The 18,507-nt window shown below is 37.4% G+C and overlaps 1 protein-coding gene across 1 annotated transcript in view; it reads right to left on the bottom strand.

Annotated features, from left to right (window-relative positions):
- DTWD2 (DTW domain containing 2) overlaps positions 1-18,507 on the bottom strand; it is an 86,519-nt gene that overhangs the window by 52,527 nt on the left and 15,485 nt on the right. The window contains exons 2-3 of the mRNA XM_054809841.1: positions 8,946-9,036; positions 6,028-6,122 (exon numbers count right to left, since the gene is read on the bottom strand). Of these exons, the coding sequence (XP_054665816.1) occupies positions 6,028-6,122; positions 8,946-9,036 (186 nt within the window). The remainder of the gene's footprint in view (positions 1-6,027; positions 6,123-8,945; positions 9,037-18,507) is intronic.

Below are 18,507 nucleotides of genomic sequence, written 5' to 3'. Positions count from 1 at the left end.
TTAGATTAGGTATTAGGAAGAAATTCTTCACTGTAAGGGTGGTGAGGCACTGGAACAGGTTGCCTAGAGAAGCTGTGGATGCCCCCTCCCTGGAAGTGCTCGAGGCCAGGCTGGATGGGGCTTTGGGCTACCTGGTCTAATGGAGGTTGTCCCTGCCCATGGCAGGGTGGTTGGAACTAGATGGTCTTTGAGGTCCCTTCCAACCCAAACCATTCTATGATTCGGGATCTAGATGAAATGTTTAATGTGTAAGTCAGTCCTCTCTTACAGGGTATTTAACAGAAAGTTTGGTGAAATATTTTCCAAGTGTCATTGTTTGCTTACAATTCATTATTAAATAGTTCTATGTAAAAGCGCAAATTTAGCTGGAATAGGAGGTGGAAGAAAAGGATAGACATTCAGTGTTCCCATGCCAACACGATCATGACCAAATCTGATTCAGGCTATACCTGTTCTTGCATACATAATCACATACTAATGTGCTTCGAAAGCCTCAAACATGTGATATACTAAAAATAATATCAGCTACATTAGCATAACAAATACATACATAATACTATAAAGGCATCTGCAGTTAATTGCAGGTACAATTTCTAATACATTGATTTGCATTATTCAAGCACTTAAGACCATCGCTTTTTGAGACCAGACATCAGTTCACTAAGGAATTGTAAAAACAAATTTCTAGTCCTTATCAAGTAATTAACAAACTAGATGTGAAACAGATTGAGGAATAAGAAACCTGTAATAAGAATAATGGGGAGCACAAACTTCAAGTATTTTTAGTATATTGGGAGCCTGACATGATTCTGTATACACATATTAAAATATATGGCAAATTGAGGTTTTCAGACAGATAAAGACTAATTACCTCTAGAAGTGTTTCCAGGACAATCGATCAAGCCTAAACAGACACATGGAACAAATTCAACCAACAATCAAAAAGAAATAGAGAAATAGGCATCTTTGAGTAACAGGAGGTAAAAGTAGACATTTCAAGAGTGAGTGGGATGACAGGACACCAGGCAAAGAAAAGCCCTGAAAATGACATACTTACTTTCAGTCTGACAACATGAGATAGCATCCTGACTTGTCAAACAATCAGAACAAAGCAGTTCAATAAGCTGAGAAAATAGCTGTTCAGTAGGATTTTGGATGGACCTTCATGGGAAAAGACTGTTATGTTTATCAATGCCAAAGGAAAGCATGCTATAATATTTGAAACAGAGTAAAGTCAAGACAAGCTTGTAAGCTCAAGCTTAAAAGTCAGCAGAACATATCAGAGAATTAGGACCTTTCCTCCTATTCCAAAAGAACATAGATTTGCAAGTTTTCACTATTTGGGCAAGATATGACCATGTGTCTGTAGATGATCAGTAAAAATCAAATGCAGAAAAAATAAGTAGGCCTCTGTGAATATACAACACTGAACCAGAGAAGAACAGCATTCTGAAGCCAAAATGATGATGGAGGGACAGATACTAAGCAGTATAAGAATATAAAAATGTAGATGTCCCAAGATGAAAACAAAGTTTTGAAAGATGGGTAATAAAGGAGTTGAGACTAGGCCAAGAGAAATCAGAAGATAAAGTGTCACTAGATGAAATACCCAACCTCGAAAAAAAGGAAGGTATCAGAAAAATACCTTCTTTTGCCAGTGCAGAGCAGAATGAAGGAAAGCCCACAAGGCAAGAACGAAACCCACACTACTATGTTCTGTCAACATTATTCTAGAAAAATCATCAGTATTGAGGAAGGACAGCAAAAGAGTTGGAGCAAGATCTGCATGTTTCAAGAAATTGAGTGTTGAAGGTGGCAGTGTTGGTTGCAAAATACACTGGGTTAATTTCAATGAAAATTTAGAATTGCTTAGCTGCAAAGATAACAGAACTGAAGGAGAGAATAAGGTCAGCACAGAAACTAAGTTCTGTCATAGACAGGAAGGTCAGTTGTACTAATGGAGAACAGGAAGTAGTTTCATGGCTGATAATCTCAGCAATGAGCACTGATAAACTGGAAACCAGCTGACAACTGAGTAAGAGCAGAAAGGAGGAAGCTGCTGGAAATTACTCAGAGAGAGGTGGGAGTATTTAGAAATCTAAGAGAACATAATGTTTGAAGTATTATATATGCCTTTGACAAGCAGAAGCAATTAACAAGAGACACTGATTTAATAAAAATAGGTTTTGAATAGGTTTTGATCAAGAACTATGAATCAAATTTTATCTTAACTAATGCTAGAGAATTTGAGATATTATGAACTAAGGAAGACCTAGAAATCTTAAGTCAAGCATGAAGGGCTTGGATAGGTGGTAGCTAATGAAAACAGTAAGGTATTTGTAAAATAATCAGATGAAATACTAGCATAAGAGGGGAAAAAATTAGGAAATGCTATCTGGATTTGTGCTGCTAGAAGACTTAAGCAAAGAATGGAAAAAAGACAAAAGACATCTGTCATTTCTAACATTTGAACGTATCAGAGAAGACAGGGAAAAGGGAAAGGAAATTATGCAAACGTTATGAACATCTGAATGCTGACAGGCAGAAAAGAAGCAATATAAATGGCATGTACTGTCAGTACAAAAAAAACTATTAAAAAAAGAAAAAAGACATGAAGCAAAGAGCAACTACAGTAATGAGAAAAGCAGGGGTTCTAAGTGAGAGAAGAACACAATAAAATGGATACAATGGCAAAAAAAAAAGCATATAAACATTTTCCTGCCATTCCTAATGAAGGTGATTAAGTTATACACATTACAATTACTACAAACAGTTAAAAATCCCTTTTACAAATACAGAACAAAAATATTCTGAGATATCAATATAAACTAACTTCCGCATTTTCCTTTCTAGAAGGTTCAGAAATCTAAGGTACAGGCTGTTAGAAGAGTCTCTAGTCAAATTTATTGGTAAAACATATTTTGGGAAGGTTATAATCATTCTGTATACTCCTGTGTTTTGCAGCATCAACATCACAGAAACAGCCTAATAGCAGAAATTAACAGAAATAACTGAAACTACTGCCAATTTAGAAATTAACCAAAGTCCTACCACACTGGTTTGGTAGGTCTGGCTAATCCTTACTATCAATTTTTCAGTGTCTGCTACATGATATGTGATCACTTCATGAAGTCAGAAATGAAAACTCCAGTTACCATGGAATCAGTCTGACCTTGTCCAAGTAAGGAAGCTTGCTTTGCATAAGAGTTTTGAAAATTCCAGTACAAGTGATTTGAGGCCTCTGCTTGCTTATGCTGTCCTTCTAGCTGATGTCTAAAAGATGCCTATAATTAACAGGCTCAGCATCTATACTAATAAGTTATGTCAGACGCACAAAGAAGTATTTTACACTTTTACATAAAATTCAATCTCCAATCTGGCAATGAAGCTAACCCTACACTCCCACACCCCCACCTGCCATACTACTAGGCATTTGTGCTAGGACAAATAAGGAAAAATAACCTACGTACACTTGGGTAACAAACTTGCCTTCCTCTTCAAGAGAGGGGCACTGAAGACTGAAAGAGCTACCCTGCTCAGATGGTATGTTTGTTCTCACTTGAAAGCAGACCTCTTGTGACAGCTACAGATTAACAACTGTCAGTTTGCTGGTTGGTATGCCTCTGCTAGAGCTATTGTGATGGAGACTTAAAAAAAAAAAAAAATCAGCTTTTGTGTATGGATTAATTTTCACTCAAATCCATCATAACAATTATTTATGCTCCCAAAGGCTACCTTGAAGTGTTCTGTTTTCAGAGCTGCTGCCAAGAGCCGCTGGATCCCTGATAATACAAATATGTCCACTACTATTCTATTCTGATAATTTACAAATGTATGGGCAACCATCAAGGACATCATTTTCCCAGGTCTGCCACATGGTAGGGCTTCTATATGTATGCAGAGGAATGTGCGCACCACATTACCCCTCCATCTGCAGGCACTGTTCACATGCAAGATCAGTGCAAGCACAGAATTAGAGTTATACTGTTTCTATTCCCTTCCAACCCATGCACTTCTGGTGGAAGCTGCAAACGACATAAATAATATCGCACAACTTCAAAAACAACAAAGGTATGGCCTTAAGTGCTTCAAAACAATGATACTTATAAAATGTATTAGAAAGCACTCTAATAATTTTTTTCTTCAAAGTAACAAAGACAGAAGTCTTCCCCAGCCGTGGGGCAAGCTTGATTAAGTTGCTTGTACAGCTGCTACCAAATTGCTAACAGACAGCGCGACTTTTAAGAAAACTAGAAAAAACCAAAACAAAACAAAACAAAACAACCCTGTTTAGTTCAATATGCCATAAAACATGAGCTGAACCACTGCAATTTATGAGACTTTAAAAGTACCACTAGCAGAGATTTTCACCCTAAGAGGAGGGCAGGGACCAGTACAGCCCTCCCCATTCACAGTAAACACTGAGATGTTTCTACCCCATCTGCAGATGCTTGTTCCTAGAACATACCACAGCAGAGAAGGAACTTAAGTCATTCCGGGCGATTAATGTGAGCTCTCTGAACACATCTACCCAACTTATGGCCTGAAGGATGCTACAAGTCCAAAATAACACTGATATGGTCCTCTAACCAGCTATTCAAGTATCAAGCACTAGTTACAAATAAGGAATATGAGTTAAAATACTGGCAGAATGCATATATAGCTAAGAAAAAAAAATATGTAGCAATAACACATTGCAAAGCTGGAAAATAACTTTTCTCCCCTTCTCATCCCTTCTCCTCCCAGGAAGGTGGGAATGAACTCCATGACTGAGCACTCCTGACTTCTGCAGTCTCACATCCACAGTACAAAGAAGGCATACTGCAGATACTGGAGTGGAGCCATGACTACTACCTAACTACTTTTAGCTCTGCATTCAGGTAAATCAGATCACCAAACTTCATATTAACCTAAGGCAAACTTTCATTTCTTCCACTACCTTCAGTATGTTTTATGGCAAAAAAACTCATAGGAACTAGGTAATTATGAATCTATTTAAACTATTTTTCAGGCTGAGATGTTTCACAACTGGTTATCACCTAAAGAGGATCCTTCAGGTTAGAGAAATATCGCCAGATTCAAACTTGAAGAAGCTTTAATACTGTAATCATCACTTCTAAAAAAAAAAATCTAAGGAGATTTATTAGAAGCAGATTGTATTGATAGTGTTCCACCCTGTGCACATCAGTATGAAGAGTTGCTTCATTTTCAGGTTTAATGGGAAGACAGTACAATTTCCCTGTAGCCTGGAACTTCTTAGATTAATAATTACAGTTATTATCACAGAAGACTAATAGAAAAGCTATGTATTCCTAATGTGCAGTGGTTACTATACAGGCAGCACAAAAGTATGGGAGCACCATTCTGAATCACCTTCCAACATTTTTGTTCACTGTACTTTACAAAAAGTTCTCTCCAAAGATTAAACTCAATTTTAGAATTAATTTCCTTCATCAGGATTCATGATTTTTATTTGCTTTTACTAAAAATGTACGTGGTAAAATAGAACTGGTTTCTAAGACTTTTAGCTTCATCTAATGAAGATTAAAGACATTATGTGGGAGACCAATATCATCCAAGGTCTTAGAAAAATAAAAAAACAATTAAAACCCCCTGAAAACTATGCTTTCTTATAATTAATTTTAAGAGAAAGAAGCAAGGATTTGAAAAAATACTTTCTCTAAGAGTTTTTCACCACTGGACTCCCTTCTCAAGTACAATCTCCCGCACTTGAGTAAAAACTATTACTTATATGTCAGTATGAAAAGAACCCTAGAGAATAGCAAGACAAGCCTAATAATAGGTAAGAACAGAACTGCAAAAAGCTAAGAATTGCAGAGTAATCACCTAGTATTTCTGACTATTATACAAAATTTCTCTTTGCTGGAAATCAGAAGCTTATATAAAGAGTAAATGTGCACACTTAAAATAAAAATTAAGAACCCTGTCAGCTATTAATAAAGACACTGAAAAAAAAATTCTCCAAAATTTACAGAGGACAGAAAACGCATAGGCAATCCCGCTCACCTGTCTTCACTAAAACGTCGACCAACCAAAATTTTACATTTGTCTGGAGGGAGACAAGCTGCTAGCAAAGGAACCGTTCTTAACACTCGACTTTCCTGTAAAAAAGAAAAGTTGCTTTTGAATAAAATCAAGGAGGGCTTCTATGAATTGTTAATGCTTCCATTTACTTTCAAGTTCTTTTAACTAGAGACACAGAAAAAAAATCTTATCAGACAACAGAAAATAAAGGCCTACAAGAAAAGATACCCAATTCTGATGCATTCAAATGGTATTGTTCTGATTGACAGTATTAAACTTAGTCTTAACTAACCTATGATCATCAGCATAAATTTGAACTAGGCTAGCAGTATCAAAAACAATGATGAAACTTCACAGAATAATAAATAGGAGGCAAAAAACAGCATTAGCATTAGTGTAATAGGTTGAGAAACTAATGTCTCTAAATTGGAAAATGAGGGGAGGACTGGATTTCCACAAACAGGTGCTAAAAATAAAAACACTGGGTGTATCAGAACTGACAGTGTGAAATACAAACATCTCCACTCTGCTGTCACTTCACAGTAACCAGGGCAACGGCACCAACACTGCCACAAGTACTCGGTCTCAGGCCATTCAGGATGCATCGACCAGGCATCTGCCTACATGTTTGTGCCATGGATGAGGAAGGTGACTGCCATGCCAGGGTGGGGAGCAGGGGCTCTTCGGGTCTCAAAGAGCATTAAAGAGAGTTGCGTTGGAGCAGGGCTTCAGAAAGTGGAGGAAGAAGGAAGTACTGCCAGCTGAAGCAAACCACCCACAGCAATTTGTTTCTGTCCTTTATTTAACACAGCTGGGAACACACTAGTTTTTGTCTAGACAAGAAGTATTGCAAACTGACCTTGAATATTTAGGGTGTCAATTTTTGTTTTCCCATCAAGGAAGAGGGAGCATAGGTTTATCTTGCATTTAATGAAGACAGCAAGCCAACACCAAAAACTGAATGAAAGTTTCAGTTTATTTATTTATCACAAGAGGAAGAAAGGAAGGTTATTAGCTGAATCTAGCAGGAGGCAAGACACTAGAGGTCAGGCGAGGATTATGAAAGCCCTAAACCCAATAAGAAATGAGTTCTTACACTATTCTCAGCCTGAGTGTCTCATGATTCCAACAATGAAAATCCAAAGATCAGTCCCTAAACCACAGGATTAATTAATGAAAACCCAGGGAGGGTTTGGTCTGTCTTTTGATTTATGAGCAGTGTATCAACAGTTCAGTATTTGTGAACACGTGAGCCTTGATTAGCTCCCTCACTTCTCTCTGGGTGGCTGTTACCTTCCACAAGTATCAATGTGCAGCTGCCTGCAGCTTTTACATTGTCTTGCTACCAAACTGCTGTTAAATTAGTTCTGTGAAGACTTTTATCACTGCTGCCTAAAATCTTTATTAATTTTGCTTTTTCTGATCCATATCTACTGATCCTCTATAAATAAAACATCATGGAGTTGAAGGAATAAGCTGTCCTGCTACACCCACCACCACTTTGCACAGCAGCAGCAGCATGACGTCTCCTAGGCATAGATGAAGATCAAAGTATCTGGAGAGTGAAGTGCTGGCAAGGGGAGGGAGAAATATCCTTCAAACTACCATTGATTTCTTCTATCTCAGCAAAGTGGAATAAGCCATCAATGGTGGTACAGTGTTATTTGTTTTTGTTTCATCATAATTAAATAACACTCCAATTCACTAGTCAGAAGACTCCCTTCCTTCATAGGAATGTAAGAAGTGGCAATAAAGGAACTGGAAGAAAATCAATTATTTGTCTCTGATAAGCAAAACCAAATAGCTATCATTAGTCAAGGGAAAGTCATTCAACTGTTCCCTCCAATGTCATATCATTACTTCTGAATTACCTTTCATATCAAATAAATACATTCTCTTACTACAGGGAAAATGGAACTTTCCAATCTAAAAAAACAATCCATGTTTACAGGAAGATAACACATAAAATTCAAAGCTGAAAGGAATTGTTTGAGAGCAGAAGCTTAAGAACAGCTCAGTCAAACTAACATTAAAAAAAGGTTTTATTTGTTTATGATTTTCTTCATTAAAACCATTTGTATTAACTAGACTATATATAAACCTATGTGTTATCATATTGGCTATTTTACTGGTTTGACAGTGAGCAGTTACTCTCTCCTTTGTTCTCCGTGTTCTAACAGAGATTTGCAACTCTCTGTTTATTCATTATTTGACCATTGAAGTACATAAACAGAAATAGGATTGGAGGACTTATGTGGTGGGTTGACCTTAGTTGCCTCCAAGTACCCATGAAGCCACTCTATCACTCCCCTTCCTCAGCAGGGGGAAGAAAATCAGATGAAAATGATCTTGTGGGTTGAGATAAAGGCAGTTTAATAAAGAAAAGCAAAGGCCATGTGTGGAAGCAAAAGGAAAACAACAAGATTTTATTCTCTACTTCACATCAGCAGGTGATGTCCAGCCACTTCTTGGAATATCCCTTCCGTCAGCTTCAGTCAGATGTTCTGGCTATGCACCCTCCCAATCTCTTGACCACCCCCAGGGTACTGGCCTTTGGAGAGGGGGCTTTGGAGCCCTGCTCAGCAGTAGCCTGAACACTGGTGTGTTATTAACATTGTTCTAGCTACCAATACACAGCACAGCACTAGGAGGGCTGCTATGGGGAAAATTAATTCAATCCCAGAGAGACCCAAAGAAAGGAGGTGTGATTTCAGAAGATACAGTAATTCAGAAGAACTGAAAAAAAGATACAATAACTCAGGTGAACTGGCATTTAAATCATCAAGTTTAAAAGAAAAAAATCATTAGATAATGTTAACAGCATAGCAGTTTCTTCTTGCCTACCATTTGCAGCATTAAGATTCTAGCTGAACTCCAACAATTACCACAGCCTTACTCACCTCTGCTGGATGCTGAATTATATACAAGCAGGTGGAGACCTTTAGCGGATGTATTGGCAGGAATGGACATAAACACACCTTCTGAGGACGGCTACATGACAGAAGGGAGTGAGAGAACAACAAAAGTAATAAGCAGTTTATGAAAGATAGCATAAATATGTTGAACAAACACATACCACATCCCAAGAGGCATGTTAAGAACTTCCCCTTATGATACAGTGTATTAAACCTGATGTAATTTTCTCTTTGAAACTCCTTCTGTTTCTAAAAATAAAGCAGCACAAGGTTTTCATGAAATACAGTTTTGAGAGCACTGTTCAGCCCCCTCCTGTGGTCTGGTTAGGATTAAAGCACTCTAAAAATCCTTTTGTCATCTTCAGGAGGAGCAACTTACTGGTATCTGTACCCCAGAGAAGTCTGTTACTGCTTTCCATGCCAAGTTAGTGTTTTAACAACAAAATTTAACAAAATTATTTAAAATTCTGTGGTGCTGCACATAGCTGTGTAGCTGCACAGCAGAATGAACTGTATCTAAAGACATGAACTTAAATATTGCTTGGCATGAAACTAATATGCTCAATGATGAAGAATAAACAGAAGCAAAGAATTAAGTTCAAAGTTATACGTAGAGTAATTGAAGTTGTTATACCAAAACCACACATACACATATGCACGTGCACACACAGAAGTCACTATAGCTATTCACCTATATTATTCAGTAACTCAGAAAAATTAAGGATTTCGTTAACAGTGAAGCTATTACCAATTTTCACCACTTAAAATCACACCATCCCTGCAAACAAAACTCTCTGAGCTTAAAAAATATAAAGTCAGGATTTTCAGCAGAATGCTAGGGACTTGGAGCACAACTTCACCTGCGTCCTCCTTGCAATCTTTCTTGGTAGTGGTTTGTATGTTGGTCACACATCAGAGACAGTAAGCAATCACTGCAGTAGACACAATTTACAGAAGTAAACTCTGAAGACAGGTCCAGATCAAGTTCGTGGTGAGCCCGACTGACACTGCACTTGTTTGTCCACAAGAGCAGGCATCCAGCTCAGTGTACAAAGTAATGTTACAGTAATCCAAGCCAGTATAACTGTTCCCTAGCCAAACATTCTTACCAGTAAATGGTAGGCAGTGACAATATATAAGCTCCTCTTTAACAGCTGACAGGTTGTCAGGTTGTGTTAATTTAAACCCCCTACTTCTAGCCCCAGCTACTGAGACACAGAGACTATTCCTTTCTCCATAGGGTATACAGTTAAAGGTTTCCCAACACAGTCTAAATCCAAAGCTGTGGGGGGAGTGTTGATGCAAGGGAAAGAATTGGTACTGATCAAAATAAGCACTGGAAAAAGTATTTTAAAATATTTAGACTAAAAGGCCCATGGTCAAGAAATCAGCCTAATGACAAAATGAAAATTATTCTCATACGCTCTTCTGGTATACTGTTCCAGTAGTCTGCTGTCCATCTTTCCTTCGCGCTTTTAGCGTTGGCATTTTCCTGTTGCTAATCCTGCATAAATTTGTCACATTCTGTTGTATTAATGGACAAGCTTTGAGCCTAAAATTAAGTACTTATTAATTTCACTGTTCTGGGGACCTTCACTGTAAATGATCTGAAACCAACCTCCCTTCCAATTCTGGTGGGTCTAATTTCAGAAGTTCTCCAATGCTTCTTTTTTTCCAACATCTTCTCACGTGTAACCAATTTAAACAGAAATTTCTGAAAACAGTTTTGTTAACAACCTGGAAGGAGCAAATACCCCTGGAGGCTGTTTGTTGCCTGTGCCTCAATTGTTAGGCAGAAGTTCATCCTCTTTTTGATCATCAAATTTAGTGGAAACTCAATTTTGTACTAAGTGAGATTTCTTAGTTTCCTCCAATCATTAAATGGCTGGTTTCACTAAAAAGAGAAGTTGTTAAAGTTCTCCCCATTATGGTATTTTCTGCTGAGGAGAGATTAAGGCACGAAAAATCTACTACACAAAGCTGTTCCAAAACAGTTAGCTAGTGACTTCAATCCAAAGCGCTGCATTGTTCGCTAGCTTTTATAAGCAGGCGGAAACACTTTCTAGTGATTTCTGACCTCAGGGTGTTTAACTATTACAAAGTTGGCTATATATAACTTACTTATTTTCAAGTCTGCCTTTTGCATATGCTTTTTGTATTTTCCACATTGGCTTGGATTTTTCACAGGAAGTTTTTTTAAGCTTTGTTAACCTCACCAAAAGAAAAAAAAAAAAGGAAATTACCCAGAAAGCAAGCATTTTCAAACAGTTACAGAATAAACTCTACCTATAATTTGATTTGTAGGGAGCAGAGTACAAACCATGACAAATAAAACACTTTCCAATATAATTTAACTACTTACATATGTATATACATTACTTAACTTTAAGCACCCAATTAGGTACCTAATTATGTTGAATACGTACTTTTACAACCTCATCCTGGGGGCACAAGACTTACTTCCATACTTTCACTTTGGTACCTAATGGTTATTGTGCCAAGACAAAAAAAAAAAAAAAAAAAAAAAAAAACAAAACAAACCAACATTATTTCTATGTGAAACTAACATTACCAGCCTACATCAGTCAGCTAGCAAGCACTGCAGAACAAGAGTAGTTCTGTTACACCAGCACAAAAGCTGCCTTTGCTCTGACAAAGGCCACCTAGTCAGAAAAGGTTTTTTGTCTTTTTCTTCTGTTTAAAGATTCTGCTACGGTCTTGCCCTACATACACAACTGATGTTACAGAAGACTAGGGGCAGCATGAGGGAACTCATTTAATGATGAACATCAGTTTTCTCCCATTTCTGGAAATGAAAGTAGCAATCTGCTTCAGGCAGGAATGGTAGTATTCAGGTTTGTGGGTGGGGGCTAGGATTTGAAGGAGGATAATTTTTACAGTATTATTCACCTGTATGCAATTTCACTACAGCTCAGAGCTATCCAGTGGGTTCTTACCTGTTTTTCAACACAGCATTTCTAGTTTAAAAACTTGTAACAAAGTAACCTCTCACCTTGGTGGGACTAAAATAAAAGAAAAAAAAAAACATTCTGTGTCTTGCAGACGTGCTCCATATGTAAAAGACAGCTATGCACATGCACAGACTTCTCATAGCTTTCCTTCTGTTATTCACATCTAAATTAATGATGTTCAGATTCAGAATAACCTTTACCCTATTTTTCCAGCAGAATTGAATCTGGACTGTGGACTGTTGTGTACTGCAGTGTCAAGTTCAGTGTGATTACTAGTTTCTGGGCAGAGATGCTCTAAAAGCAAATATGCAGCAGTCTGGAAAATAGTGAGCTAATTCTGAAACTCTTTCCAAGTCTTTGTATGATTTTCCTACAAATATAAATGGCCTTAGTCACTTCAGGACTAACTTTTATCTTGTTACAACGTGTCCAAAAGGCTTCTGAAAACAGGCACCATTCTGGGAATGAAATGAGCCTACTCTTACAGCCATATTCAGAAAACTAAAGGTAGGTAATTCAACGATTTAAACCCAGAGTAAGCAAAGAATACAATTTTATGCTCAGTATTTGTAGAGGTTTCTAGGGAAAGCTATAAAGAGGTTAAGTGTGCCAAACACATGTTCTAGAAACAATGCTTGTAATATTAAAATAAAGAGGAAGCTGATGTTTTAAAACTACTATCACTTGTGGCAACATTTTCATGTTCCAACACATATTGCCAAGGTCAGGCCGCTGACTGTTTTTTCAGAGAAACATGCCTGCCCCAACAGAAACCGCTGCTTCAAGTAAATTAGATTTCTCTACTGTTTAGGTCAAAACACCAAGGGTTTGAAGGTCAAAACCCACCTGAGAAGTCTGGAGAAAAGCCACAAAGTTACCATATGTTTGTTTTATACTAATATTTTAATATATGTTTTATACTAACACAAGTCCATTACACACATGTATTAAAACAACATTCAGGAATTTTACAGAGCTGTGTTGGAAGTTTAAAGGCATAAGTCCATACATTTTATAAAATTTGAGAACAAATGTTATTTTTGCTAGTTTTATGTTAGAGGACAAATACAAATTTAAAGCGGTTTTAAGATTACATTTTGCATCCTCCATCTTAACCACTACAGCTATAGAAGGACCTTAAAAGAATGAGTGGATTAAGTTAAAAATAGATAAACATAAAATGATGCACTTAGGAAGAAACAATTCTAACCCAACATACAGAAAAACCCCAAGGTTAATACGGCATGACATTCATGAGTAAGACCTTATGATAAACAGTTCTGTGGAAATGGCAGTTTAATGCCTGGCAGTTCTCAAAAATGCAGATCAGATGTTAATTGTTACTAGGAAAGGATGAAAGAATTAAACAGGGAACATTATCATGCCACTACATAAACCTCTGGTTTAGCCCCATCTTTCTCTCCCAGTGCAAAAAAAGGCTGGAGAAGCCAGGTCAGAAACAAACACAAGGAGTAACTCCTCATGCCAAGGGCCACAGATCTCCTTGCTGACCAATGCTGTGGATACAAGAACTTACATGGCTTTGAGGGAAACTGGAAAAATTTGTGAAATAAAAATCCATCAGATATGGAAGCATCACCACTGAAGGTACAAAGTCACATCCCACTCAGAGTCCCCTGAGCTAAAGGCAGTTAGAGAAAGGACAGAAGTATCAGCATATGCTTACGCTTTAAGCTCAGTACTACATCTGTTCATGGCTGGTGACAGCATGCTGTGCAAATGGACCTTTGATGTGCTCTGGTATGGCTGTTCTTCTATTCTCAGTCAGTCTGCACAATTTAAAATGAATGTATACAATGCCAATTGCAGTTGCTTAAGACTACCTAACTGTATTTTTTGTTTGTTTGTTTTTTAGCTCTGAAATTTGTCTGTATGTACTTCAGCATTTCTCTGGGCAAAATCTTATAGCTCCTTTGGGGTAGTCTTCTGTAAGTGACAGGACTTACTGCCATCTTAAAAGGAATTTGCTGATTATATTATATTTCTGCTTTCCCTCACCCTATGGCTGCACAGTATGTGACCTGATGGAATTGCCACAACTTTCGTGGAAGGTAAGAAGCCATTCATATTAAAGGAAAACATCTCCGTCTTGCACTAAACAGAAATCCACATGGCCGAGACTCATCTGGCAAAACCAGGCCTAGTGCAGCCAGGAGGAAGATCTGGTATTCCCTGAAGATCTGCTGATAATAAGCATAGATCCTGCATGGTCACCAGCTGAACTGTACATTAAAGACAGCCCAAAAGTTCACTCTAGCTAATTCTACACAGTAGACTTGAGATTTCTGAAAACTTGCCCATCTTCTGACCCTAATAAATATGTCAGATTTAAACTAGAAACTCCATAGCTGATGTCCCAAATATACTAGCTCTGCTGCTCTGCTTTGTTAACTGAAGCTCACACATGCTTTTAAACTACTGACAAAGAGGGAAACTGTGAACTATAATACTAAAATAATAAATGAAGGAATTACTTGGAGTTCTCCCTTTTCTTTTGTTTTGAAATTAAACAGGATGAGCCAATTCAATCATTACCACTGCTTCAATTATTATGAGCTGCCCATTTTCTCAGTAGCAGGTAGTTTGTAGGTAATGTGGCTTGGTGATTTTAAGGCACTACAAGATGGCTGTGTAATATTGCCACGTGAATATTTCTCACAGTTGCAGTGCTATAGTCCTCCAGGCTCATACTCAGTTACCCTGGAGCACAGAAATAATAAAATATCATCTCTGTCATACTTCAGATGTAATTATAAAATTCAGGGTCATCATATTTTGTTGTTTTATATCTCCTACTTGCATTATTGTACTTTTAAGATGTCTACTACTATCCTCACAACCATTCAAAATAACTAGCCTACAGAAGACTTACTCCCACAGACAAGATCAAGGAAAAAAAATTTATCAGAAGTAAAATGCAATAAAAGCTCATCCTTTTTTAGCCTCAGTTTCCTAATTGCACACCTACCAGCTCTTCAATTTCTCTTTGAAGTAAGTTTTGGAAAGCCACCTTTCTGAGAAGTGCTAACTGCTCTCATGAAACGCAGAGAAACTCAAGGAGCCATTGGCATGGTTTAGGTTTCCTCTAGGCTTATTTTGAATATTCTTTAGTTAAGCAAAATTTCCAAGCCTTAGTTTAATGGCGTTTCCTGAGAAAAAAATCAGGCATAGAAGATTATTTTGACTCCAGCTTCCATCCTTTCCTCCTTCTCTTTCAAAAGACTTTGGAACTCACTGGTCACGAGGCATGAAGATTTAAAATTAAATTCTTACAAACTTCATTAAGAGTCAACAGCCACATAAGTTAAAAACATAGTATCAGAAACACAGGTGGGGAGAGTACCCAGAACAATCAACAACGCACTTCCTTTTCCACTTGGTAACCTGTATAGCACCAGCTTCCTGGCAAGTAAAACGGAAAAAAAAAAAAAAAGAAAAAAAAAAAGGAATATTGCTGAGGTTTTGCTTCCCACGAGAAGTTAAAAATAAATAAATGGGTGCATAGTTTTTGTTTGTTTTGCTGAGGTTTTTTTAAATGGTGCAACCAGTGAATTTAATGGAACATATCCCAGCTTCCTGAGTAAAACAATAAATTTTAACGGAGAATGATCTAACACAAATCATAGTGAAAATTATTTGTGCCTTTTGAATTTCAAATTTATAACTTAAAGGGTGATTAATTATATATGTATATTAATAAACCACAATTTTCAAAACTGATGATTATATCTACTGATTAGTCAGCCTGCATTCCTGGACAAATTAGACAAATACTCTTTCTCATCCTCAGCTCGTCAACATCTTCATGAGCTCTATAAGCATTTAAAGAGCACCAGATTAATTGTTCTGCTAACCTCCTCTGTAAAAACGTGCACAGAAAAGATATTCTATCCAAAGAAAAGATCACACACATCAGGAAAAAACTTATTTCCATGTTGCGTGCCAACACACATCAACTACTCTGCAAACAAACTGCCTTTAATAAAGGGTTAGCTATTTAAAGAAATTTTACAGTTATCCTGCATAAAGGCTTTTGAACCCTCTTCAACAGAATTACGGACAGCAACTTCAAGCAATCCAATACAGGAATAAATTAACTCAGCTGATTAGAAATCTGGAATACTTGTTCTAATTCATACAAAAGCTCTGCCCCTATTATCATAAAAGAGCTATGAAGTCATTTGGTCTCTTTACATTTTTTGGAAAATCATTTCCCAATGCATAAGGAATGTGAACTAATGAGCTAGAGGCACTGAGTTTGAATATCAAGACTCCGTATAATGTCTACAAATATCAGCTTCCTCCTTTCATTGCTCTGGAGTGCCAGGCAGAAACAGAGAGGCATCCTCCTAGAAACACACATTTAGGGTATTATCAGACTGGATCATTTCAAACATGCAATGTATTCTGTTACAAGTTTCAAAACTTTTCCATCTAGTTCCAGGAAAAGTCACTGCAGCACTACATTTTAAATTCATTAAAATATACCAGACTAAGTTTAGCATTTTGTACCAGAAGAGATTCAAGGCAGTATCACAAATTTCCAACCTAACATGACCATAAAAGTGACCAATTCAATACAAGTTAGCATTGTATTTGACAAGTTAGTTTCCAGAGGACTTTTCTGATAGCTGTACAGTTGACACAACACAGTATCTCTTCTTCTCGCCACAAGACACTACCAACACAGTAAGCTTGGTCACAGTATAAAGAGGCATGATATACAACAAAGGCACTCAAAAAGCAATACAGTATTTTTATACAAAACCTGCCTTTGAACCAATCTAGTATTCCACCACTATCAGTGGCAGGGGATGCAGCAATGGGAGAAGGCAATGGGATGGCATCAGAGATACATCAGAGAAGAGGTACAGAAAAAGGTTCAGAAAGGAGGACAGGGAGATAGAGCCATCTCCCCGCCTCTCAAAAAGGCATGCACTAGTAGTGAGCAGCTAAGAGATCACAGCACTATTTCCTATCATTCAGACTCCCTTGGCACCAGCTCTCAGCAGTTCTCTTGCTCCTACGTGCTATGGAGTGAAGACACATCCCTTGCCCTTCTTTCTGTTTTCTACTCTACCCTCAGCAATATGGGCTACAACTCTCCTGATCAAAACCCTGATGTTTTCCATCATATTCAATGAAGATTTCTCCATCAATTTGAAAACTACTGCTCTCTTGCAATTTTGAAACAATCCTGGGCCTTTGCCCAGAGCAATGGACTTCAGAAAACCCAAAGAATAGGGCAGTTAATTGAGAGAAGCATCAAGCGATACCAGTAAGTTCAAAACCAAATGCCTATTTGCATCTGTTTCATTAATAGCTACATTGTACATCTTATCACATGATAATGACAACAAAAAAATTCACAGCTGGAAAAAAGGGTATCCATCATCAAGAGCTATTAAAACATGAAGATACGCTTTTTGGTTCAGAAAATCCCAGAACTAGTATTCCTATGAGCCACAAAATACCACTCTACAGTTGCCATGTATCTCTGCTGATCCCCAGGTACCTGTTGTTCGTCACTGTTCAACTCTCCACCACACGAACCTCAGGTATGACCCATTTGTTCTGAGTATGGCTTACTGGCACAAATCACTGTTTAAAAGAATACAGCTGTAAGGTCATGCACAAGCAGCTCTCTGGTCTTTCAGTCTTCATCGGCATGCTAAGCATGAATGCATGTTTTACTGTTACTGAACAACAATACAAACAAGTTGTTGAACCACAGACGTGGAGGAAAAAAAAAAAAGGAAAAAAAAGGCAACAGTCTTTACCCAGCTCCTACACTCAACAGAAGAAAATAAAGTTCAGAACACACATTATATGTAGTCCCATTTTAACATTTACTTTCAGAGTAACCCAATGCATTTCAGGAACTATGTCCTGAGCTCTTACTGATAAAAAGCAACAAAATTTATCTCAGAAAGCAAAATCATCAAAACTATACTCAGTGCAAGTCTTAAAGAAGCTGTTGTGTTAGGGCTGATTTTGAGCTTGGAGTTTTCTGTTGTTGACACCCAGCCACTGGAAACAGGATTGACATCACCAACTCATTTCTTTTTCAGCAACAAACAGCTATCAGTTGGTAATGATTTTCTGTCAAAGCTCAGCTGGTCTCGATATGAACAACTGTAGCAAAACATTTGGAAAGCCTAACTTATAAAGATTACAAGATGTCATTCTTCCTGGGTTTAAGACTAAAATTGGGCCAAAAAGGCAACCTCTCCAGAGGTAAGGGATGGAAGGAGTCATTTATTTCATGGCAAGCTCAGAGTTCTCATTAAGGACAACGTTCCTGTCTTTTAGAAAATTACACCAGCTAGTGTGTTTCTTGAAAAAATTAGCAAATAAGTAAATGTACATGTATATATTTCTCTCCAGAAAATGTGTATTCATAAAAATATCTAAAATTAGTAAAGAAAAAACCCTTCCCTTTCAAGTATATGGTAGTTTATGTATCATTCCAAACTTCCCTTCTATTTTGCACTGTCATATTATTCACCATGGTTTTGAACACTAAGTAAATACTACAACAGATTATTACAATT

This window comes from Grus americana, chromosome Z (assembly GCF_028858705.1).
Source record: "Grus americana isolate bGruAme1 chromosome Z, bGruAme1.mat, whole genome shotgun sequence".
Lineage (NCBI taxonomy): Eukaryota > Metazoa > Chordata > Aves > Gruiformes > Gruidae > Grus > Grus americana.
Note: the sequence above shows the minus strand (reverse complement) of the source record. Positions and strands in the feature narration are given on the sequence as shown.